Below are 26856 nucleotides of genomic sequence, written 5' to 3'. Positions count from 1 at the left end.
ATCTCTTCCTAAATGAATGCTTTTTCCTTTTATGATTCGAAGTTTCTGGGTTCTTTAATTCTCAATGATGGACCTGATTTTTTCTTTTGCTTTCGTTTCATACAACACTGTATTTGCTTGTGCATCCTCATAGAATAAAAAATCAACTTGTGAAGAAGAGCAGCAGAGTTTGCCATGGCAAATTTTGTCTTTTTGCAGCTGAAGGTTACCTTAGGACTAGCTAATTTTGTCACAGAAACTATTAAGCCATTAAAGTAGTTAACTATTAAAATGCCAGATTACTTTTCAGAGCTCGATACATCTCATTGATTTTAACCCTGAATTAACAAGCACCATTTTTGAACTGCACTGAGGGGGGGAAATATAATACACCTCATCTCACCAGTTGATACTCAGGAAACAAGTGCTGGGAATCTTAAACTCTTACTGACGCCTTCCATAAGCAAAAGGGAGGAGGGAACACATGCTGTTTAAGCCTTCCCAGTTGAGTACTGAAGACAGATAAAGGGTCTGACAGACTAAAGTAGAAAAGCAGGGTCATGTGGCTCTATAGCATGAACTGGTCAATTTGTGGAAAAGATTAAAGTGATTGACACAATTACTTCCAGATATCCTCTGGCTTCCTACTATACCCCTGTGCCCCCTCAGTGTATGGATGAGTTCAGGACAATGAAATGGATTCGTAGAAATCTAGAATACAAATAGAGGAAAACTCATACCGAATACAAGCAAACACAATCCAACACATGCTTGCAAAGAAAGCGGAGCTTGGAAGTCAAAGTCCCCCGTTGCCCGCTCCTAGCAGCTAGTAGTCAGATACACTGCCTCTGATCATGTGGATTATAATGATTAATAGCAATTGATGGACCTATCCTTCATTAATGGCATGTTTGGCAAACTAAGGGTGCAATCAGTGGAATTTATTTCCGAGTAAAAAATGCACAGATCTGGCTGCTGGAATTTTAGCTGCCAGAAAGCAAATAACAGAACTAGGACAAACCGATAGTGGCAGAGTAAGAAATAGAAAGGAAGTAAAATTATCTTTTGCTGGATCAGGTATCATTGTACCTGCTACGTATCACCTATTCTTTGGAACCATCGTGCCAACCAGCAGCTATTGAACTAACAGCACTGTAACACATGAACAAAATGAATGGGTGAGACAACTTAAAAAAAAAAAAAACCTTCTAGCAGAAAGGAATAAAAGCAGCATTGAAACAGGCCATCCAGGAGATAGCTGCATCAGCTACTTCATCCTCTACCTCTGTGCTTTTCTTGCAGTTCCTTGCATCAAACACTTAGTGTTTAGCAGGATCTCTTATCATACTGCGCTGAATAAAAATGGGAAACAAAAAAAAAAAACCCTTTTCTTTATATGATAGCTAAACTTGCTAGATTCTTGCACAACTGGTCAGATTTCTCGCACAGCATCAGATTTCTTCATTGTTAACAGTGGAGAAAAGTTCTGCAAAATGACACGTTTTTTTAATGTGTAGACCAAACAATAAATGCAAGGGCAGAGCAACCACTGTGTTTAACATGCATGCAATGGTCACATGGCCTCTGATTTAACTTGTGCCAAAAAAACAAACATTTAGTTTGGATTTACTGAACAATGTCTTCTGTAAATGGAATTAGCATATCCACATACTACTGGCAATTTCACTTTCTGTAAAAGGCATAGTGCCCTGTGCAAGCACTGGGTCATTACTGACCCACGGTAGACTATGTTTACGAGGTGATTTGCCATTGCCTTCCTGAGTCATCTACACTTTACTGCCAGCAAGCAGGGTACTCATTTTACCGACCTCAAAAGGTTGGAAGGTTGAATCAACCTTGAGCCAGCTGCCTGAAACCAACTTCCGTCGGGATCAAACTCAGGTTGTGAGCAGAGATTTGACTGCAGTACTGCAGTTTACCACGCTGCGCCACGGGGCTCCTACTCTCTGGGTGCATTGCTTATGTGGCCCTGAGGGGAGAACTAGAGAGTCTTACTACTCACTCTCTCACCATCTCCTCAAAGAAGAAAAAAGAAGACAAAAAATAAGAAGAAACAGAAGAAACAGAAAGAAGAAAAAGAAAGAAGAGTTGGTTTTTTATACCCTGCTTTTTCTCTACCTTTAAGGAAGGTGGGGAACGTCAGGCCCGGGGGCCGTATAAGGCCCGTAAAATCATTTGGTCTGGCCCTTCATGGGTCCTGGCAGATCTCTAGCTCAGAAGGATCTAAGACTGGCGATCCGCCCCCTCCCGCGGCCTCTATTCAAGGCAGATGGGAGTTTGTTTTGCCGAGAAAAGGAACCTTCTTTCCCCCTTGCAGAAGAGTCATTAGCTATGAAGCTGCTAGGACCGCCCAAGAAACTATGTTAACCCTTTCCCACCTGGGCTGTGGACAAACGTATTTCCTCTGCACTACAAGTGGTTGGGGGCAGAAGTGGCGACAATGGAGGGGTTAAAGGGGGCAGGGCCAGAATGTGCGGCCCGCAAATGATGTTCTAAATATTCAATTGGCCCTTGGCAGAAAAAAGGTTCCCCACCCCTGCTTTAAGAAGTCTCAAAGGGGCTTACAATCGCCTTCCCTTCCCCACAACAGACACCTTGTGAGGTAGATGGGGCTGAGAGAGTTCGGAGAGAACTGTGACTAGCCCAAGGTCACCCAGCAGGCTTCATTAGTAGGACTGGGGAAACAAACCTGGTTCACCACTCATATGGAGGAGTGGGGAATCAAACCTGGTTCTCGAGATCAGAGTTCGCTGCTCTTAACTACTAGACCACAAAAGTATGTGAAGATGGTTCAGACACAAACTATTCTAAGCTTTTAAAAAGAGCCCCTTTAATTTAAGTACACACTAGAAAACAGTTATTTTCTTTGGAGGAATTCACATTTTATGAAATAAATTCTTGGAATGTCCTCTGTTGTCCAAAGTCTGATGTCACACAATGCTCTTTTCAAATAAAAAAGGGCAACTACAACATTTCATAGATAAATTTTTGTATAGTATCCAGGCACTTCTTAGCATAGGAAAATGTACTGGGGGGAAGGAAATGTCATTTACAAAACGCAAAACTCATGTTCATTCACTGAAAATGACAAATACAAAGAACAGTACTACCCAAGGAACTTCGCACAATACAAAATCAACCCATAAACTCATTGCCACATAAGAACATAGCAGTAGCACAAGTAACTTTTAGCAAAAATAAATCCATGGGAACAGATCTGTCAGTGGCTCCTTGTCTGTCTGTCTGTCTGTCTCTCTCGAGAGAGTTATATAGTTTGAGAGAGAGAGAAAGAGAGAGAGTTATATAGAGAGAGTTTGAGAGAGAGAGAGAGAGAGAGAGAGAACTCTCTCTCTCTATATATATATATATAGAGAGAGAGAGAGAGAGAGAAAGAGAGTTATATAGAGAGAGTTTGAGAGAGAGAGTGAGAGAGAGAGAGAGAGAGAGAGAGTTATATATAGAGTTATATATATTATATATATAGTTATATATATAGTTTCAAGTTTTTCTTTATTATTACAGTCCATGACCAGTATATAAATAAAGGAAACATTAATTACAAAAGGGATAAAAGTAATATACAAAAATCATTAATAAACACAGGATAGTCCTAATGGATACATATTTTTATACAGTGTTTTTCAAAGGTCTGATTTGGACTCAACATTGGAACCACAGTTTAAAATACATATTCTTGAATGTTACTCAGTATGAAACCAAGCATGTTTCTAAGCTCACTTTGACAAACCAGGTTTTATCCCTATTGGGATACTGACCCTCTTGACAGCCAGATGCGATACTTCCATTTTCTGAGTCAACATATCCCTGACAGCAAGAGAGATTATAGGAGGTGATTATCACCATCATATTCTGGTTTATAAACTTCCCTGAGAGTTCTGCCTGGCCATTGTTAATAGACAGGATCCCGAGCTAAAGCACAGAATATACCCACAGACTAATGCTCATTGTACTATTTTACCTTCTCTAGGCCTTATGCATATGAATTTAACATTTTGTTAAGTAAATGTCCTCTTAGCAATTGATTATACATTCCGTGAAGGAGGAAAAGAATCCATCCAGAAAGTTGCCAAGTAATTTTTGAAACCTGCCACAAAATTTAGATTTACCTTGTGTGTTGTTGCCATAACCTTTCCATTCAATTATGATTCTCCTATACAAAGGAAATTTAGTAGCTGTGAACTGACAAAAGCAGCACTGAAGACTAGTTAGTTCAGTGGGCTGGATCCAACCACCTTTTCTGCCGGTGAGAAAGAACTAGTGAAAAAGGCTAAAATGGGGATTAAGCAACTTGCATGTACAAAAGCCATGTGGGACAGGGGCTGTAGTAAGAGGGGTGGAAACTGGGTTGAGTGAAAAGTTGGCTTGATTCAACCCAAGTACTGGATAACTACTACAGACTTTAAGACTACATTGTGACTGTGAGATGCTGACGTTTTATTTCTGGCTGTAATTTTCATTCGTAAGGAAGCCTTAAACAGAGGAAGAGGTTTAACAGTTTTATATATTCATTGTGATTCTGCAAACACAATGCACATATAGCCACAAAGAATTTTAGTAATTTGATATTTTGTGGCCTGGAGTGGTGATTGTTTAGACCACTGAAGAAGGCAGTATGGCCGAAACGCGTATGGTCTGAGATAGACTCATACAATCAATGTCTAATTGTGTTATATGAGTATATTTATTTCGTAGGCTTTTGCAAGGCCATATATGTGTTATATGTGTAATTAGATTTCAAGCTGTAATAAACTTATATAGACATTGTGCACTGACATAACTTTTTAATTGTTTTACTTTTAATTGTATAACTTTTGGCCTTGAAAGTTTCTTTCTTTTTTCTTGACCTTTTGGGTACTTAATTCTGTTTTTTAGGGTTAAGTCCCCCTCCCCTTTTTTTGGGTACTGATTCAACCTAATGCCTTCCAAATGAATTCATTCCTTGCAGACAGTTAAAAACTAAAGGGACTTTTGAAAACTGTCTAGAACAGGGGTGTCGAACAAAATTGTTGCAAGGGCTGGATATGACACAAATGTGACTTGGTCGGGCCAGCCACACCCCAACAGTCCAGATCGAGCGTAGGGGGTGGGTGGCTGCCTTGCCAGGCTCGTGGGCCGGATAAAAGCTCTCAAGGAGCCAGATCTGGCCCTTGGGCCTTATGTTTGACACCCCTGGTCTAGAGTGTGACTGGCTAGGCAGCGGGCGGGTCTAAGTTACCAGGACTACATACCATCACTTTTAGGAGACCTTCACTGCCTACTGGCGTGCTTCTGGCATCAGGGTCCTGAAGGACAATCTTCTCCCTTTCAAGCCCCCTTTCCAACTGAGATCCTCATGAGAAAACCTGTTCTGTGTGCCACTGCAGCCTAAGGCACAGTAGATTAGCACCAAGGACAGGGCCTTTTTATTGCAGTGCCCACACTTCCGAGTTCCCTTCCCAAGGCTCATCTGGGACTGGACTTATGACCTTTTAGATGCCAGAGGAACCCTTTTTTTTTCGATTCTCCAAAGGCTTCCACCTATCTGATTTTATCCGGGTATTTTTAATTTTATCTTTATTGTAAACAAAAAAAAAATATCCCGCCTTTCTGCCCTCACAAGGGACAAGGCTACTAATAAATCAAGACATGTATAGTTAAAACCCATTTTAAAACCAACTGCAAGGAACAACATTAAAACAACTAAACTGAGAACTAAAATACATACAAAGACATAAAACAACAATTCGAACATTGGACAGGAAGGAGTAATCACTGAGGAAATGCCAGATGAAACAAAAAAGTCTTCACCTGCTGGCAGAAGATTGCAACAGAAGGGGATAGACAAATCTCCCAGGGAAAAGAGTTCCAGAGGTTAGGTGCCATGACTGAGAAGACCCTCTCTCAGGTTGTCACCTCCCTAATCTCAGCTGGTGAGGGCACCAGAAGAAGGGCCCCCAAAGATGACTGTAGTCGTCAAGTAGGTTCATAAGTAATGTTTTATAGCCCTGTCTTGTCTGAGCTGTATGCTGGAGTCTAGCATATTTTATGATAATTGCCATACTGTTATTAATTTTCCTACGGTAAGTTACTTCAAGCCCTTTGGTAAAGAGTATGGAATATAAAAGTTTTAAACAGAATAAATAACATTATTTAAATGTTTGACTACAGCAAAGACCAACACAAACACAGATAAATAGCTCTGTTGTGATTTAGAGAAATAATGCTTACCTTGCCCAGAATTATATATCGCTTTTACAGATTTTTTCACTTTCTGTAGTGCTGTTCTGTCCTGATCTAATGCCTGTTTAAAAAAAAATGGGGGAGAGAGAAATTGTCAAGGTCACGCCAAGTTCTATTTTCAATTCAATGCTTGAACACCAAATATGAGACTCTTGTAAGCAAATACCGAACACTTTCAGGAGTGGAAAGCACTGAAGAACCACTCTGGGTATTATCCTCTGGGTAGGTCTTCAGTCACTCAGCCCCTTCAAATCAATTAAAGAACTCTGAACTGAAGAGCTCTCAAGGCAGATGCTGGGAAATGGTTTTGACAGAACTAGAGGAATGTGCTAAGTTCAACTTGAAATCTGATAAATACAAGTTAGTAACAGTTTCACATTATCCTTGCTGAAACTGACCTGGTTTACAAGACATGTTGTTGTTTTTTTAATAGAGAGAACTGTTTTTATATTCACTTAGTAGAAAGACAGACCTATAAAAGCAGGGGAAAGGCAATATAGACATAAGGGCCACTTTACAAAGACCATCTTTCCTCTACAGAAAAAATCCACCAAGGAAAAAGGTTGGTTTGAAAACCATTACAACAGGTATTCATAAATCCCAGACTCCAAGCATGACATCATTGTGGAACCTAATATTTTCAGCAATGGTCTTATTGTATTGTTTCTTGGTGATCATCAGTAGAAGTACAAAGTTTATTTATCATTTCAAATCAGAATATGTTATGTTGCATGACACATAAACACACTCTCCTGAACTTCTTGTCATTGCTTCTTTGTATGTTAACTATACACCATTCAATGGGGGTAGATGAATTTATTTCTTAGTGCTGCTTTCTATATTGGCTCCAACTTTTAATTAAAAGGAGCTACTTTCTTAATTCATTTATTTAAAACATTTCTATCCTGCCTTATCTCCATGGAATCAAAGCAACAAACAATTCAACTAAAGGTTAAAGGTAAAGGTCCCCTGTGCAAGCACCGGGTCATTCCTGACCCATGGGGTGACGTCACATCCCGACGTTTCCAAGGCAGACTTTGTTTGCGGGGTGGTTTGCCAGTGCCTTCCCCAGTCATCTCCCCTTTACCCCCAGCAAGAAGTTGCAAGGACATAAATTATAATAGCCCAATTAGAAAAATTAAAACAAATTAAACTACACAAGTTACAAATTTAAAAGCACTCAAGGCATACAGCTTAAACACACTCAGAATCAACTCATTCACAGCCAGATCAATTAAAGCATTAATGAAGTTATGATAAATCAGAGAGGAGTTGGGTTAGGGTTAGAGGTTAACCTTTTGTTGTGGTGATGATAATCAGGGCTATCCCATATTTATATACTACAACACTGTTTTCATGTGTGTGTGTGTGTTTGTGTGTGTGTGTGTGTGTGTGTGTTAAGTGCCGTCAAGTCACTTCCAACTCATGGCGACCCTATGAATCAATGTCCTCCAAAATGTCCTATCTTTGACAGCCTTGCTCAGATCTTGCAAATTGAGGGCTGTGGCTTCCTTTACAGAGTCAATCCATCTCTTGTTGGATCTTCCTCTTTTCCTGCTGTCGTCAACTTTTCCTAGCATGACTGTCTTTTTCAGTGACTCTTGTCTTCTCATATGCGACCAAAATACGATAGCCTCAGTTTAGTCATTTTAGCTTCTAGGGTCAGTTCAGGCTTGATTTGATCTATAACCCACTGATTTGTTGTTTTGGCATTCCCCGGTACCCGTAACACCACATTTCAAAGAAATCTACTTTCTTCCTATCAGCTTTTTTCAATGTCCAGCTTTCACACCCATACATAGTAATAGGGAATACAATGGCATGAATTAACTTGATCTCGGTTGCCAGTGACACACCCTTACACTTCAGAATCTTTTCTAGCTCCTTCATGGCTGCCCTTCCCAGTCTCCTTCAGATTTCTTTGCTGCTTTCTTGTCATAGCTTTAACAAAATTATGAGAAACGTTGAAGAGCTGATCACCTAGCAATAATTAGAAACACGTAAGTTTCAAAAATAGGGAAAACAGACTGCTTACTATATACATGCTTTACTTGGAGACAGTATAACAGAACAATGGTCTCCGGTTACCTTCATGGTAAGCCTTCTAAAATCAAGAAATCGATTACTTGAGATTTCTCAATGCACTAACAAGGAGGGTTTACTAACCATGCATAAAACATTCCTGTGCTTTGTCTAGAGTGATCTTTTACAAAGCAATCACCTTGCTGGATAAGACCACGGACTCATATAGTGAGGCAAGTGAATTTAATTTAGCTATCTTTTTCTAAAACGGCCATTTCCCTTTCAGCATAATCTGGCTTATCATTTCTAAATAAATAACACAATTTTTGGCTGATTTTATCAAAAAGTTGAAAAGCTACATCTCTGAACAGATTTTTCAGGAACTCAAAAAATGGACGTCCTTTGTTTTAAGCTACATTGATCGGATTCCAGTATCTTTAAAATGCAAAGGCACTGTTACTAAAGACTTAATTTATGGCAACAATAGATTTCACTAGTTTGAAACAACGATACATAGACTGTGAGCAAAAGTCACTTAAACCTTGACACAGACAATTAAGAACTGGATATATTTTCCAAATTAACATATTATGAATTCCTGCAATGTCAACACATACTTTCATTAAGCAGTAAATAAACGCTGACCATTGTTTCAATAAATTCTCTATAAAGTATACACATTTTAAAAACTCCAACTGATACTTTTGAAGTTTTAGCAGCATGTGCCAGAAAACAAAACTGCAAATATTTATACAAACCCCAAACAGAACACACAATGTGAACCCAAGTATAAGCAAACACAGTTTTGATTCTCACTGATTGTTCAGTTGGCATCTTATGGGATATATTAATGGGACAGACAGCCTTTCACCTCTAGGTCACTAAACTAATCTGGTTCAGGTCAACAACTATTTGCAAATGTTACCATCTGTTGGGCGTCTGGTGTCTAGTGTCAGGGATAAAATGACTTTAACACTTTCAGTTCGTTTCAACTGAGGCCTCTTTGTGGATGCTCAGCAGAGGCTAAAACATCACTGCTCAAACAAATTGCAATACTATGATGCCCTCAGTCACTAGAAACTGTCTGGCATTTTCCCAGGTTTTGAATGGGATGCTTGGTGATTCTTTCCCAGAAATATACTGAAAAGAATTACCATAATATTTTGCAATATGGTAGTAGTCTATAGTCAGATGGTTCAATTATTTTAAATTAAATGTTTGAGAAGTGCCTCAGTTTTAAATGTCTGTAAAATGTCATAGGCTCTTCACTGTTTTTGCAGCAACCGACCACCAGAGTTTGCCGCCTCTAGACAAAAATGGCAAGTAACTTGCAGTGTTGATCCACAGAAAAATATCCTAAAAACTGACCATTTTTTAAATTAGGATCGACCAAAAATTTTCAATATAAGTAAACTTGCAAGTTCCCCAGAACTGTTCATCAGACTGAATGTTCAGTACAAAAAAGAAACAGAGGAGGGATCCAAAACAAACTGTTTTGAGATAGTTTGGTTGGCCATAATAATAATAATCATATAATATTGCCACTTACCCCTCTGGACATTGAGAATTACCTTCTGAATTAGTTAACAGCTTGTTTATCTTGTCATAAGTATATGCCAATAAAGATATTGAAATTGAATGCTTGTAATAATGTAAGAGAAGTAAGCTTGAAGAGAAGGGGTTGATTTTAATGGTTTTAAAATGTGATTTTATCATGCATGTTTTAAATTGTTTGCTGCCTTGGTTGCTACTGAGAGGACAAGCAAGGCAGGATACAGATTTTGTAAAATAAATATTATATCAAACGTGCATGCATAAAATCACGTTCCTCTGTCATTCTCTTTTCTGCCAGGGGAAAAGAACCTGTAATCCATTGCTATGTCATATGTACTGATATAAAATTTTAATCTGGAAGTGACAATCCCTTAAATTTGGCCTAGTTTTTTGTAGGGCAGTAAAAATCATTCCCTAGTGGATACATTGCCGATCCTGAATTAAATACTGGGATTTACTACCAAAACAAAAGCTACTTAAGCCTTACTGGAAATCTGCAAAATTTCAAAAAGCAAACAATCATACTGTAGAATGGCATACCATTCATTCAGCAAAATGGGAAAAGCAAATCTCTTGAACAGAAATCTGCCAAAAAAGTGGTATGTAAGGCTTTTAACCAACACTTTAAAAAGCAGCTAGAAGTTAAAGATGCTGAAAGCGAAAATAATACATCTGTAATGTTAACTATGCACTGTATTTAAAAGTATTTTAATGTTCGTGTTGCGAAAAACTAGATCAGAAAAAAGACAGCGGGAGGGAGGGACAATACAGGCTTATAAAATTATACATGCAGTAAAGAAAGTAGAAAGAACTCCCCACACATACACCCACAATACAACAACTCAGGGCACCCAATGAAGTTAACGGGCAACAAAATCAAACAGAAAAAAGGAAGGACTTCTTTACTCCATGAATAATTATAATATGGAATTCACTACCAGTGGATGTAGTGACGGCTATGAGCATAAATGGAGTTAAAAGTAAATCAGATTGTTAATTTATTTAGGATATTTCTATGCTGCCTCTTTAGAGTCTGGCTTGAGGTAACTTTCAATTAAAAAGCATAACAATATAAAATAATATAAAAACAAGCCATTAACAATAATACCTTGGACATAAATAGGATAAAAATGATCATGAAGATTCATGGATAGGGTTGCCAACTCTGGGTTGGGAAATTCCTGGATTTGGGATTGGAGTCTAGGGACCTCAGCAGGGTATAATGCCGTAGAGTTCAGCCTCTACATTAACCATTTTCTCCAAGGGAACTGATCTCTGTACTCTGGAGAACAGTTTAATTCTGGGAGATCTCTAGGCCCTTTGGAGATTAGTGACCCTATTTGTGGAGGATTACAACCATCTGTGGTTATTAGCCATGCTGACTAAAGGGATCTTCCACATCCAGATGCAGTAAACCTTTGAATACCAGTGCTATGAAGAAAAATTCAGGAAAAGCCCTGTTTGCTGGCCATCCAGGGCAACTGATTAGCCAATATGTGAAACAGGAGTTTGAACATGAGGGAACAATAATCCAGCAGGGCACTTCTTATGATCTTATGTACTAAAGTAGCCAAACACTTTGGAATTTGATTGTTGTGGAGATGTGTCCTTCTCTCTTTTACAGTAACATATGCTAAACCAATACATGCAACTTGACCTAATCATGCTGCAAGTTTTCCTATCTCTACCTCGTTTATTTTATTGCAGCTTGCGGTGTTAAGGAAATGCGGACTGTAATGAGCTCATGTATTTTGCTTTAATAACAGGCATTACTAGAAAGGAAGAGGAGGAGACTCAGAGCTGCTATTTTCAGAGGCTGCCATGTGTCTCCCAACACACCTAGTTCCTATCCAAGTAACTTCCTTAAATTGCTATGATTTTCTATTCAAATTAGACATTGCCTTCTGAAAGTAGTTAATTTTAACTGGCTAGTTGGCCATGCAAGTAGGTATTTTCTCTCTCCCTCTGAGGAGCTGTACATTTATTTATATAAAATATTTTTAACCCACCTCTCAAAAAATGTGCTCAAGGCAGCTTAGAAAAAAATACCATTAATAATAGGGTTAACAACTGCCTGGAGAAAAACAAATGTCTGTCCCTTTAGTAGAGACTTAATGGGATCTTTTTTACCAGCCAGAATTATTTGCTTCCATGCCATAAAAAGTGTCACCTGCTTATTTCCTTACATTAAGCCTCTAGTTAAGGGACAGAACATTTTTTTCTCCAGGCTTGTGGGCAACCCTAATAAAAAAAGTTCAGCATAAACCAGCTAATGCAATAAACATTTAAAGGAGAATCAGAATACTAGCCAAATTATTGCCCAAATTCAACTAACATGAAGAAGGCCAGGGAGGAGGACATACTGATAGACAAAGGGAGAAAATCGGGGGGGGGGGATCAGCAGAAAAGGTTTATTCTTTCATAGGAAATCACACTTTACATCTCTGTCTCGTAAAAAAAGACACGGTGGACAGCCTGCAATGATGATAGAGAGGAGAATGATGCAAGCCATTCTGAGTCCTCATTGAGGAGAAAGGTGGAGTATAAATGAAGTAAGTTGAAGTAAACAACAACAACAACAGATCTCTGTATATGGGCAGCCAGGTGGTAGACCATGCTGGGTTTTGCCAGTCAAAACCAGCACTTTGATTTGGGGCTGAAAACAAACTAGTAACCAACTTAAATCTTTTAAAGATTAATTTATGTAAGAGATTTCTATTTCATGTGAACACATAAAGCTGCCTTATACTCAATCAGACCCTTGGTCCATCAAAATCAGCATTTTCTACTCAGTCCTGCTGCGGCTCTCCAGGGTCTCAGGCAGAGGTCTTTCACATCACCTACTTGCCTAGTCTGTTTAACTCAGGGATGGGGAACCTCAGGCCTGGGGGCCGTATGCGGCCCCTGAGGACATTTTCTGCGGCCCTCGGGAGCTCCGGGGCCGGGGGTGTGGGGGGGGGAGGCGTGGAGGTTGGGGCCTGGTCGCGTGGGGACGGCGTGCACAGGTGTGTGTGTGGGGGGAAAGGCTTTTCTTTCTTTTCTTCTTTTTCTGTCACTCTCCTTTCTCTCCCTCTCGCCCTCTTTTTCTGTCTCTTTGTCTGTCTCCCTCCGCCCTTTTCTTTCTTTCTCTCCCTCCCTCCATTTCTTTCTCCCTTTCTCTCTCTTTTCCCCTCCCTCCCTTTTCCTCTTTCTCTGTTTTCTTTCCTTCCTCCCTTCCTTCCCTGTGGATCGGCTGCCTCCTGGCGCCTCATTTGCTCAGGCCTACCGCTGGTTGCCGTCCCGTCTGGGGGGGGGGAGGACGAGGGAGCGGGGGCGCCCTCCAGGCCTTCTCTGTGTGGTCTCCCCTGGGGTTGCCAACCTCCAGGTGGTGGCTGGAGACCTGGAAACCGTAGTCTCCCCCCCCCCCGGGAGATCTACACCTGGTTATGGCCCCCGAATAATGTTATAAATGTGCAAATGGCCCTTGGCAGGAAAAAGGTTCCCCACCCCTGGATTAACTGGAGATGCCGGGGATTGAACCTGGGACATTCTGCACGCTAAGCAGATGCTCTACCACTGAGCCACGGTCCCTCCCATCAGAGTCATGCTCCAGGCAGCTTACAACTTAAATAAGTTATCAATATAAAAGGCCATCAAAACATAATGATAATGATGACAAAAGCTATCTCCCAGAAAATAATCAGACGGCTGTGTTCTGAATCAGTTGACGCTTCTGAACAGTTTTCAAACAAAACCTGTCATGTAGAGTTCTTTACACTACTCTAATCTGGAAGTGATTTGTGCGTGAATTACTGGGGCTAGATCCCACTTCTTAAGGGAGAGCCACAACTGGAGAATCACCTGAAGCTGGAAAACAATGCTACAGACTATGGTGGAAATGTGGCTCTCCAGCAGTCAGTCTGAATCTACCTGTATCCTAAAGCTGTGAACTTGCTAATTCAAAAGGGCGTGCTACCCAATTCAGTGTGTGTGGGGTCCCAATCCCCAATCACTACCTACACCAACACATAAGCACCTCCAATATTGTCTGGATTGAGTATTAGTTTCCTGGATTTCATCCAGCCCATTATCACATTCTGGAACTAGGGTCCAGAAAATCCAGCGCCTCTTCTCACCCAGCTGGGAATGAGAAATAGAGTTGTGTACCATATCAGCATACCGGCAACACCTAATCTCATCAACTAAAACCTCTACCAGTGGTTTCATATAGATAGTAACCAAGATAGGAAAGAGAATAGGACCCTGAGGAGCATAGTAGTGAAAGTGGCAGAGCCATAGTCCTAGACACGGTTGGCCAATCAGGGGCAGAACCATGAAACCAACTACCTACTTGGCCAGCCATTCCATAAGGTTACTACTGCTGATGGTATCAAAACCTGGTCAAAGGTCTGGCAGAATTAACAGTCGATACTGAATTGCTAAGTCTCAGTAACTTTGTCTTTACAGCCTGTATCCTCTCACCAACATGCTCCCAGTTCAGCAAACTGCCTTAAGCCAAGTATCTTGCCTGCATGCCTTGCAAGGAGGCCCATGCTCATCTGACACAGATCAGTCACCTTGTAATACACGTTTAACCCTAATTTTGTACTAATTACTCCGGTGCCTTCAATGCACAATTATGGGTAACTTGTGATGTATAGTGGAGAACAAGAGGATAATAGTTACATGTTAGCCTAGATGTATCGTGTACATCCTTTAGGTTATTTATAGAAGACAATATGGATTCAAAATAGAGGCTAGGGTAGAGCTACTAAGGAAAGATAGGCATGGCAAGAGGAACAGATCCCACTCCTCCCACTTGATCCAGGATCAAGAGTTACTAAAGAGTGATTAATAAATTGCTTTAAAACCAATTAATACTCTAATTTTCAATGCACATTTCAATGCACATTTAGATCCAGTGGAAAAGATCAGGGAAAGATTTGTGGAAGCTGTGCCACTTTTCCCCAGGAGCCTGTTTCATGTTCGGAAAAATCCTGAGGGCCAGGAAATCCTCATTAACAAAGTACACTATGGTACTCGATTATGGAACTAGGAACTAGGTGAAATTGATGTAAAGGTCAATAGCAGGACCTTGAATTGTGCCTGGAAACAAGCTGGAAGCTACTGAAGATCTTTAAGCTCTAATGGTCCCAGTGTCAACCATGAGTCAGTTGCAACTTGACATCGCACAATTATTATTATTAATGGAATACACATACTGAAATGAGTCCCTGTTTACAACCTGCTACTGTATTCTAGGCAAGCCCAGCCGATAATGCATTATAAGAGTTTAGCCTACATTTTTTACTAAAGCATGGATAACTGTGGCAAGATTACCCTTTTTCAGGAGGCATCACAGCTGATGTACCAACCGTCACTCACTCAGAATTTTCAGGATAAGTAGCAGGCTGCTGGATGAAGATGAATGGGAAAAAGGGTTGGCTCTACCAATTCCTTGTGTGATTTTTTTCCTGAGCAATTAAACCCAAGTTCTAGTAAAAGAGGTATGTGAAAAGAACGTCTTCATTACAGAATGCAGAAAAGCTGGAGACTGTCCCACTGCTAATTCTTCATGGCATGATGTACAATTTTTGTTTAATATAATCACACACCCGTTTCATTCCCATGTTCAGCATTTTATACTGTACTGCTGATGAATACCAAAATTATCCTTCAGCTATTAAGGCATTGAACCACAAAGATGGGGCTGGGGAAAAGATGCAGTTCTGGTTAATAAGCTTAAAAATACAGTTTATAATGTGAATGCTCTGTAGTGTATAATCATACACATTATGACATCAATTGTGGACAAAATTATAGGAATCATAGTATTATTTACTTTCAGAATTACTATGAATTGTTGAATTTTCATATTAAAATACCTTGTATAGTATACTGAACCAGGCTTCATTGTTAGATACGTAGAACAAAAAAAGTGTGTGTTTCCAGAAGGAACATATGGAAGACAACCACGATAAGGGGTGTTTGCTGGGACTGCCCCATATGTGAAAGTGCTTCCTCCAGCCCCATGTTGCCTATGGATTTTTGATCTTTTAATAATCATGGGATGAAATAATTCTTTTTCATTGTCATTAGAGGAAAGGAAAAGTGGGGGAGGATTTCCTGTTATTCGTAAAGAGAGGAATAATCTATTACAGAGTGGCAACGGTGTGTTTCTTAATCTTTTTAAATACTAACTTGAGAATCTATAAGTAGGTTTTTCTCAATGAAATTAGACAGACATGAATCTACATTAATCTTGACAATGCAAGCATAAGCTACCAGGCATTGTTAAGAACTCCATGCAACCCAAACACAGATAACGCTCCACGAACAGCGAAGCCCAGCAGCATTTTGCCAGGTACCATTTTGTTCTTCCTGCAGAGTTCTGGGTTCTGCTCTGAGGTAAGGAGAGCATCTCAAATCTAGGTTACTCACACCGGTTGCTCCGGGAGGCAGGGCTAACTTCATCATTTCCTGTCTCCCGCGCAGGAAACCCTAGAGCTCAGTTTGAGTACTTTCGAGCTAGATCAATGACAGGAAGAATATAACACATATAGAACATTAACAAGAAGAGGCGGAAAACTGTTATGACATAGGAAAGTGTTAGGTAACAGGGAAGAAAAAATATGTTATGGAATGGATAGATAGATACATCATCTTTCTTCCCTTGTCACTTTATTGCACAAGTTGTTTACTGACCGGAAAAGGCTTCAGCATTTTCTCTGTTCCTGCAGTCAGCTTGATGTCATATCTGTTCTTTGTTATTGCGATTGTTGTATTTTTTTTTATAGAGCGGGCAAGATGCCCTCCTTACTTCAGATCAGAAGGTATCAGTGAGTATCCAAGGTTCCATTCTCGCTCTGAGGAGGGCATCTTGAATCTGGGACTTCCAATAGCAGTGTCCCTCAATTTGGGTGGGCATCAGTTACTGTAGCACCCTGCACTTGAAGGCAGCATCAAGAGAAGGAGTTTCGTTTGTAGTGCCTGACAAATGTTGATATGGAGGACCATGTGGCCGCCTTACATATTTCTTCCACCAAGGCTTGATGGTCGAATGCTGCATTGGTAGCTGTGCTTCAAACTGAGTGTGCTGTGATGCCTGGTGGAATCAAGAGTGTTGCTGGCTTTGTAGGCCTGGCAGATACACTTTCTGATTTTATAGTTGATTGCCCATGAAAATGATGCACTGCATGCTATCATCAGGCCCTGGAGACTTGCCAACGCCATTAGCTGGGTTGATTTGGCCTTGGCTACTGTCTTGGCCATAAAAGATACCTTGTTCACCTTGTCCTCTGGAAGGAACAACATGTTCGTTTGTATGTCTTTGATGACCTTCAAGTGTGTTAGTCTCTGAGAAGGATTGAAACTGCTCTTTCCTTCTGTTCAGGAGATAGCTGTGGAACTCCAAGATCTGTATAGTCCAGGTGGTGTTTTTAATGGCTTTTTCCCAGGAAGGGGAACAGATCAGGATGTCATCCAGGTAAGAGTTACCTGGATTCCTTGTCTGCGAGTTAACACCACAAGCGTCACCAGCACTGGCAAACCACCCCGTAAACAAAGTCTGCCTAGTAAACATCGGGTTGTGACGTCACCCCATGGGTCAGGAATGACCCGGTGCTTGCACAGGGGACCTTTACCTTATCTTTAAGGATTGTATAGATTACTGAGGAACATAAGAATAGCTGATCTCCAGAATATCTACTCCCAAGCAGGACAGGCTAACAGAGGTGCAGCTCTATGTATTCCTTACCACACTTCTTCCCCTTTTATTTAAAATGCCCAGTATTGTAACCCTCTTTCTTTTTCATAACACATGTCAATTTCACTTCTGCTAACACTGTTATGTCAATTTCACTTGGGCAGAGAGTAGCACCAGTATGTTTCCTGACAAAAGCTGTGGCTCAAAGGTTCCTGGAATATGGATCTCATTCCTGGGGTTGCAGGACCTGTGTAGCCACATGTGCTGGAAGGCTGCAGCAGGAAGGAGAAGGGGCAAAACCGCTGCATTTGTAATGCAAGCAGTAGGATGTACTGCTTCATCCAAGTGTGGAGACAAGTGCCAGTCTTGCAAGGGGAAAAGTGTTTTCTTGACACCCATTGCACTCCTATTGGGAGGGAGGCTGGTTCCCTTGGCCCTGTTAGCAACATGGGCATGAGTTCACTTATTGTTACTAACCTCCGTATCAAGCCAGCGTGGTATAGTGGTTAAGAGTGGTGGTTTGGAGCAGTGGACTCTGATCTGGAGAACCGGGTTTGATTCCCCACTCCTCCACATGAGCCGCGGAGGCTAATCTGGTGAACTGGATTTGTTTCCCCACTCCTATACATGAAGCCAGCTGGGTGACCTTGGGCTACTCACAGCTCTCTCAGCCCTACCTACCTCACAGGGTGGCTGTTGTGGGGAGGGGAAGGGAAGGTGATTGTAAGCCAGTTTGATTCATCCTTAAGTGGTAGAGAAAGTCAGCATATCAAAACCAACTCTTCTTCTCTTTCACTGTCATAGCTAGTAGGGATGCCAGCCTCCAGATGGGACCTGGGGATCCCCCAGGATTACAGCTCATCTCCAGACGACAGAGATGGAGAAAATGGATGAAACGGAAAAAATAGATGCTTTGGAGGGTGGACTCTATGGTACTGTACCCCAGCTGGGTAACCTTGGGCTAGTCATACTCTCTCAGCCCCACCAACCTCACAGGGTGTCTGTGTGGGGAGGGGAAGGTGATTGTAAGCCAGTTTGAGTCTCCCTTAAGTGGTAGAGAAAGTCGGCATATAAAAACCAACTTGTCTTCTTCATACTAGGAATAGTCTCAGATATCACAGATGCAATGTGGGAGCCAACCACAGAAGAATACCAGAGGCACTGAAGGGGTAAAGCTTGGGAATTTAAACAGTTCTCAAAAAATGTTAATGATTCACATTGATGTTACATAATAAACATAATAAAAAACTGCACTGCATGTTAAATTAGGATCACAGAAGTAAAAGCACAGACACACTGAATCCATTCAGCTGGCAAGAGGGCCCACTGCTCTGTGATTCCTGAAAAATAACTGGGTTGGGAAATCATAACCACCAACATTGATTTAAACTCCAAGTGTTAAGAAATTAGCAGAAGAAAAGAACATTTAAAATAATTTCTGATCAAGATTTGTTACCATCAATATTGATCTTACTTCATTACTACAAAGCAAAATGCCAAGGCTGAGTCTTAAACCAGACATTTTTTTTAAAGTGTCACAGAAGCGATAGCCACAATCCAAAGCTCTGCTGGTCTTTAGGCAAGTAAGAATGACCACATTCTCCTCAACATCTGGTAAAGTTTAGCATGCAGTTTGAAAGAATGTATGTTGACTTCTGTATGCACAGTGGAGGGTCCCATGTCCATGGAAGCCAACTCTGCTTCAAGGTGATTTACTTTAAATCGCAAAAAAACAAAACAAAACACCCTTTTCAGATGACCTCACAGCGAGGGTAATGAACAGCTCAAGTTATATTGAAAACCACTTCACATGAAGCTGCCTTATACTGAATCAGACCCTTGGTCCATCAACGTCAGTATTGTCTACTCAGACCGGCAGCGGCTCTCCAGGGTCTCAGGTTGAGGTCTTCCACATCACCTACTTGCCTAGACCCTTCAACAGGAGATGCCGGGGTTGAACCTGGGACCTTCTGCATGCCAAGCAGATGTTCTACAAACTGACCCACAGCCCCTCCCACTAATTTTAGACTTGTAAAATCTACAGATGTTTCTGCTCCTCTCCTCCACATCCACTAGTCCAAAAAGTACAACCAAACTGACCAAGAGACATTATGAAGTTGTCGCCCCCTCATCTTCTACAGTGCCATAGTCCATGTATTCCTCAGTACATAATACTTAACAGGTTTACCTTGCCCCAGTTTAATTTTAAGGGTCTTTTACATAGCAATATGCAGGGTGATTTCCTGGAGTCAGTGGCTGAGGAAAATGAGAAGAGTGCATCCAGTGAAGGTGACAACATTATATTTTCCTAATTTTCTCCTAGGTGTTCTTTCAGCTGGTATTGTGATCAATGACATCCACTATGCTTTATTGATTTCTGTGAGTTCCATTGGGGTCACCTCCCACAACTGACTGACTGACATACAGAGCGTTCAGGCAAGGGCTTAACTAGTAGGTTCTGATAACTATGCATTCCACTTCAAAAATGTCTAGCTTCACAACAACAACAACAACAACAAAACAGAAGTTTGACTATCAATCTTCTACAGTGTCTCCCAGGTGGGAATCCCATATCTCAGACACTTCATCTATAAATCCAAGAGTTCAGGACTCTTCACCAGGTGAGAGACTGTTCCAGGCAACATCTCCATCAGCTCATAAACATTGCTAAGACTATCAATCTATAATAATGGCAAGCTTCACAACAACAACAACAAAAGCATAAGTTTGACAATCAATCTATAATAATAAAAAGATCCAAACATATCCATTCACGACACACATAATTTAACAGAAAACAATTTTAGAAGCCTCAAAAGTGGCCACCAACTCCAGGATGATCATGGCAGCTGCACTGCCAAAAATGAAGGGTATTGGAACATCCTGGCCCAGATCATCCTTTGCTGGGTGAACCTGGGCCAGTCACACCCACTCAGCCTAACCTACCTAACAGGGTTGTTGGTGTGAGGGTAAGATGGCGAACAGGAGAGTGATGTACACCATCTGGGGTCTACACTGGGGGAAAAGGCAGGGTATAAATGAATTAAATCTATAATAATAAAAGGATGTATCTGTCTTGATTTGCAAAACCCTTACTTTGCACATGGGCAACATTAAGTATGATGCTCAAGAGCAGGAGACAGAAGGAAATTAGTGTAGTGCCTCATAGTACTATAATCAATGTCGTGTATAAGGAAGCCTTGCTACCTGCCCAGAACACCCAGGGGAAGAAGAGGCAGAGCAGGAATCCAGTCTTAAGGGAGGCAGCAGGACGGCTGCAATGCAGAGGGAAGAACAAGGAGGGGCCGTTGTGGTAGCTAAAGAAGAGCCCCTGGCTAGTTCCCTGTGGAGGAAAAGCCACTTCTGCTGGAGAGCTACCTTTGGCTGTTTATGCTTGGTAATTAACAACACATTCCAGGCTGAAGTGCCCCACATTTTTTTTTAATTTCTTCACACTGAACTGTCATTCCAGACATCACTGCGAAGCCGGGTCATATCTGCTTCACATTTCTTAAAACCCCCTTTGTATTTGCTCCGCCCCCACATCGAAGCATTTACTGAAGGAAGCATGAATAATCACAGGACGATTGCTAATGGCTATGCAAACGAAGGAGCAGGCAAGTGTGGGGTGGTGGAATTTGTTTGACTTTCTCCTCTTGCATTGGGACTGTGAATAGTCATTTTAAAGGTCGGATTTTAAAAAATAGCTCTGAGCCCACCCTGCATAAATAGCCTCTGGGAGATAGGGTCTCCTCAAGAGTCAGTTAAGGGAGCCAGGAATTGGGAGTGGCCAGGAAAAGGAGGTTAAAAGGCCCCAGTAAGAAGTGGCTGCCTGGCACAGGCAGGAAACAGAGGAGAGCAGCCAGTGTCCGCTGAAATAAAAACATTCATCAAACAAGAATAGTGATCTTTTTAACTATATGTAATTGTAAATAATTCAGTGGTTGAATTAAGTTTCTGCTTAACAAATAAAGATGCCAGCAATTAGAGCATTTTTCCCCACTCCTATATAATTTAGCAGCAGAAGCCCTAGTCATAACACCCACTGAGCACATCTATAAGATTGTCAGAGGACATCAGAAAACATCACTGGCAGTTTCTGTGCAATAGGCACTCTATGAATTAACTTTGTCAGTTACTCAAACTACAAGAGCAGACTATTTCAAAGATAAAGTTAGTCATGAAGAAAAAAGGCAGCAGAAGCTTATCACTGGGTGTGGCATTTCATACGGCATAAGTCTCTAATGAACAAAATAACATTTGAGACGTCTTATTAATTTAAAAGCATTTGCTGTATCTTTTTTTTTTAACCAGATCAGTGGTTGAATAAATACAGAGACTCGAATGCTCTTACGCCAAATTACTGTATAATCTTCTGTCCAAGGATGCCAACCCAGCAACCACAGTCTGCTCAATATCAAAGGCTTCTCTAGTTCTGAAAGGCCATACTAGTGTACCACATGTACTTATTTTTATTCAAGACAAATATTTAAACAGTGCATCACTTCAGAATACAGAAAGATCATTTAAGTAGCTTTCCTAGAAACTATTTTACCACCAGTCTCCTTTGTTCGGCCTATACTCCCTATAGCATTTCTGAAGATTTTTAAATTTGGCAAAACAATTTACAGGGTGGGGGGGAATCATAACTACAATATTCACTTTTCATGAATTTTGTGTTACCAGCACACACATTTATCTATATTTAAAACGTGCTATGATGAAGTATGCTCACCCTAACAGGAAACTAATGTAAAATCTATAGATTTGGATAAGTTAAATATACATGCAACTTATGTTCGGAATTTTAACTGAAAACAGCCTTTTTAGGCAAGGAAAAGACTGTAGGATCAAGGGTTTTTCGTCTTTAAAATCTAGTCTTCAGATTGAGTCATGAGGGTGACAATTCACTTGTTTATTAGAAGATTTATGTCCTTCCTTTTTATTTAAAAATACTGAAGATGGCTTACAATAAAATCCATACACCACTGTTAAAAATAGGTAATAGCAGCCATCAAAACTCCCACACACTGGGCACAAAAAGGCCTTCCAGAATAGATATATTTTTTAAAGTATGCAACTGACATTGGGCAGCCTTTAAATAAGGAACCATCTGCAGCACAAGGGGGGTGCAACTTCCAAAGGGATGGGTGCTGAGAATGGGAGTAACCAAAAAGAATCTCCTAAACACAGGCAAAAAAAGAGCAATTAATTTCCTAGGAACCTTCCAGAGTGAGGAAACCAGAGCCTTCCACCAAGCAGTGGGCCTAATGGTCCTTAAATGAGGGAACAGGGTCTTTTTGGTGGTGGGCGGGGAAACCTGACTTGGAATGTGAAATATTCCAACAATTTGCAGAGAGATTCTTACAGAAGCCAAAATGTGACCTAACAAAAGGAAAGATGGTTTCAAGCATGTGACAGAGAAAACTAGCACAAAAAAGGAGGAAAATGAGATTGGGCAGCTTTAAGATTATTCCGCCAATCTCTTTATTCACTGTCAAAGAGGGGAAAATTTTAGACCTAGGGAAATAAGGCTGCATTTATTTCATCTCCCCCCCCCACTTTAGCCCAGCATTTAAGACAATCTCACTTAATATAAATTTTTTCTTTCTGTAATTAATGGTGTTAATTTCAAGTATAGTCAATACATCGTCTTTATCAGCCTTTTTTGGCATCAAATCTTAACAGATTTATGGTGTCCCCCTAAGGTTTTCAAGGCAAGAGACGTTCAGAGGTGGTTTGCCATTGCCTGCCACTGTGTCATGCCCCTGGTATTCCTTGGAGGACTTCCATCCATCCAAATATTTGCCAGGGTCGAGGCTGAGTGTGTGACGGGCCCAAGGTCATCCAGCAAGTTTCCATGAAAAAGTGGGGATTTGAACCTGGGTTTCCCAGATCCTAGTCCAACACTTTAACCACTACACTAAATTCTGCATGTATGTAAAAGCCCAGATTGACCTACACAAGGTACAAGGAGAAGGTGGGGAATCTGGATTACAATAACAGGATAGACTCCCAAGTCTTGCCTCTACAAACTGGCTCATTTGGAGTAGATAGTTAAGGAAATGCCTTTCAGCAACAAATCAATCAAGAGTACTTAGAATATTTTAGTTAGCAGAAGAACTAAAAACAAACATCTCTACTTGCTTCTACACTCTACAGCCTTGGCCAATAGCCTGCTGGTTAGAGACATTTGGTTTGTTCTGGAACTATCATCTCGATTTCATACTTTAAAGGATTGCTTGTCTTCCTGCTGGATACACTGTTGTAACCACTGCAGGCTAAAGTGTATAAAAAAGAAACTGAGCAATATGCTAACAGCCTAGATGGTAAAATGGTTAACCCGGGTCTCACAGGGTACAGCAAAGTCCACAATGATGCTTTTGTGTGTGCTTGCGTGGCAGGCAGAAGGCAGCAATGTTTTCCTTAAAGAAACAATTGATACAGCAGGAAATGCACACTCATCAGAATACTTACAAGAATTAGCATTAAATCCATAACAATAACCAACAGTGAAAACAAATTCAAATACACAGCTGGGTCACAGACAATATTGCAAATGTATCCAAGATGAGAAGCAATTTAGAAGAGCGCAAAGCATATGGATGCACTGATTTTTTGATGCGCTTCCTAGTCAAAGACTGCAGTGTTCCAAAAAATAAAAGACTAATGTTGTTGACTTTGCTGCTTCTGCAAAAAAAGGACAAGGAATCAAGACAAGTCTCCCACAAGACATGCAATGGAGCCCAGTACTGGAATGTTCTGAGAACTGTATCAAGAACTGCCCTAATCTGATGACTGTCTGTGAACAAAACCATGAAGAAGAAGAAAAAATAGATGGTTACCGCTTCATAGAAAGTTGTCAACATTGCTTTTAAGTGAAGTGCTGGACACATGCTGAGTATCCATGAAGCCTATTACTGTAGCCTTGAACAAAATGCAGAGTAATGGCTGTTTTATTGCTGATGGTACTAAAATTTTGAAGGAACTGAGAGAGATCTTTAAAAAAGAAATATTCAATGAGTTAAATTACAAGCATTTTAAAAATAAATGGCACAAAAAACTTTCTCCAGCTCATTTACTTGCAAATATTCTCAAAGCTTGGTACCAGAAGCAAACCTTAATTGCTGAAGGAGGAAGAATTGGTTGCGACATGGCCATTCATCAATCATCCCTCCATAATGTCAACTATAATAGACTTCAGAACTAAAGGTGACCCATTCAAGAACTATATGTTTGTGGTGATGTTAAAGAAACACACCAGTGAACTGGTGGACATCACTTAAGAAACTGGCTTCAAAGACTGTTTTGTTTTTTTATAAATTTTTATTGGTTTTTTAAAACTATAAATTTTTCATAATTTTAACAACAATGTAAAAATAATATCAAAATCACAATTACATTAATTGTTGCCTTGATTACCATTAAACATAAAAAAATAAATCGACTTCCCCATCACCTCCATCTACCTCTTAATGAAATGTTATTACCCTTCGTTAACATATTCTGATCCTAGTATTAATCTCATTCTAAAGTTTCATGTTATATAAAATTTTACATTCTGGATCAGAGTAAAAAGTGACCTTCCATTTTTCCCAGATCTTATATATTATCACAATAATTCCTTCAATTCTCCCCTTTTCCCTAATCTCTCCAACTCCACCAGTTCTAACATTTAAATGATTTAATCCCTTTATTCTGAAACCTTTGTCCCTTTCCATTTGGCTGCATAAAATAATCTTGCAGCCATTATAACATAAATTTAATCATACTAAACAACATCCTCTCCAATATTTTAGGGATATTTCCTGTTTAATCGATCTTATTTCATTGTAAATCATATCCCAAATCCATATCACAAGTCCACCCCTTATAAAATTCCAGTATACCTTTATATCACATTGATAGTCTATATAAGGAGGACTTGTTTACATAATCCCAAAATGATGTCTAAATCTTAATTCTACTACATCGTTAATAGCCATGCCACCCATCCACACTGTCAAAGCCTTCCAATCCAGCAATCATATTTAAATCAGTCCTTTAACCATGGTCTAATACTTCCTTCTGCAACTGAAATAAGTCAGTCAGGTATGGGAACAGGATTTCTTCATTCTCTCTCATTTCCTCAGGCAGGCTGCGTATCCAAAAATAATTCTTTCTGGGCTTCATCTCCATCATGGCTTCAATCTGTTTTCCTTGACCTGCTCTCTTCTTCCTTATATCCACACGTCCTTCCATGACTTTTTTAGATGAAAAGTCAATTTCTTGTATGTCTGATCTCTTTGTCACCAGCTGGTTACCTTCTTGGACTTCTGTCTTCTTCTTTGTATCCTTGTATTCTTCCATGACTTTTTGGACAGAAGAATCCATTACTTGTATGTCTGTATTTGTGGCCATCATTTGAATTTTCATGACTTTTATGTCTTCTGTAACCAGATCCAACTTCTGATTACATACCTGTGATGATTGGTCAAGAGTCATCATCATTGAAATCAGTTGAGCCATCTGTGTTGATATCTGTTTTAATTGTCGCTTCAGAATGTTTAGCAAGCATGTCCTGTACTTTTTTTTCCATGGTTAAATTCTGTAAAGTTTCCTTTAATTTCATAAAGGCAGGGCTATGAATTTAGCCAGATCAGGGAGAGGTTCCAGACATTTACATATGTAACTTAGTTAAGAAATTGATGGTCATCTAGCAGGAGTCCATTACATGTAGTTGACAGAGAATATTTCATTGACCAGCTTAATATCTTTTTCGGGTTGAAGAAATGAATATTTAGGCTTAAAATAACTTTTTAAAGTTGAAAATACCAACGAGTTTTACCAGACGCTCTAGATCGGCAGAACCAGGAAGTATTCCAGGAGTTGCCTCATCGCGGACCTTCTATCGTCTCTTCTCTATGGTTGTTACCTTCAGGAATGGTTTTGGTGTAACACGAGTAAGACGAATTTCCGGTCCTACGACCTTCTTCCTGTTGATTTGCTTGTAGAACAATAGAGAGGGATATTGAATGAAGCACAGAGTCTTCCGGTCAAGAAATCCTCTTTGTTGTAAAACGTGGCTGGAGGACCTTTTTTTTCCTGAGCAAATTCTCAAAGGTTTCTCCCTCCCCTTCCTTTAAGAACGCGTCGGATTGGCAGATCTTACGTCAATCATTCAAGCTCGTTGTTTTAGTTTAAGTTGATCAGTTTGATAAGGCTCCTGCTGCTTTGTCTGATGGATCTCATGCAGCAACATCATCCAGTTCAATTAAGGGAGGAAAACGGTTACCAGGAATGTTTTCTTCAACCCCCTGTTATTCGATAACGCCAGTGAAAAGCGAAGGATTCTTATCTACTCACTTGGGAGGTGA

At 40.3% G+C, this 26856-nt stretch overlaps 1 protein-coding gene across 6 annotated transcripts in view; it reads right to left on the bottom strand.

Annotated features, from left to right (window-relative positions):
• The window catches only part of ASAP1 (ArfGAP with SH3 domain, ankyrin repeat and PH domain 1), a 147795-nt gene that overhangs the window by 81820 nt on the left and 39119 nt on the right, over window positions 1–26856 (bottom strand). For all 6 annotated transcript variants that reach the window (XM_056854157.1, XM_056854156.1, XM_056854160.1 and 3 more), the window contains exon 3: window positions 6229–6301. In XM_056854157.1, coding sequence (XP_056710135.1) covers window positions 6229–6301 — 73 coding nt within the window. The remainder of the gene's footprint in view (window positions 1–6228; window positions 6302–26856) is intronic.

The sequence above is a fragment of the Euleptes europaea genome, chromosome 8 (genome assembly GCF_029931775.1).
Source record: "Euleptes europaea isolate rEulEur1 chromosome 8, rEulEur1.hap1, whole genome shotgun sequence".
Taxonomy (NCBI): domain Eukaryota; kingdom Metazoa; phylum Chordata; class Lepidosauria; order Squamata; family Sphaerodactylidae; genus Euleptes; species Euleptes europaea.
The sequence above is the reverse complement of the archived record's forward strand: the minus strand, read 5'-3'. Positions and strand labels throughout refer to the sequence as shown.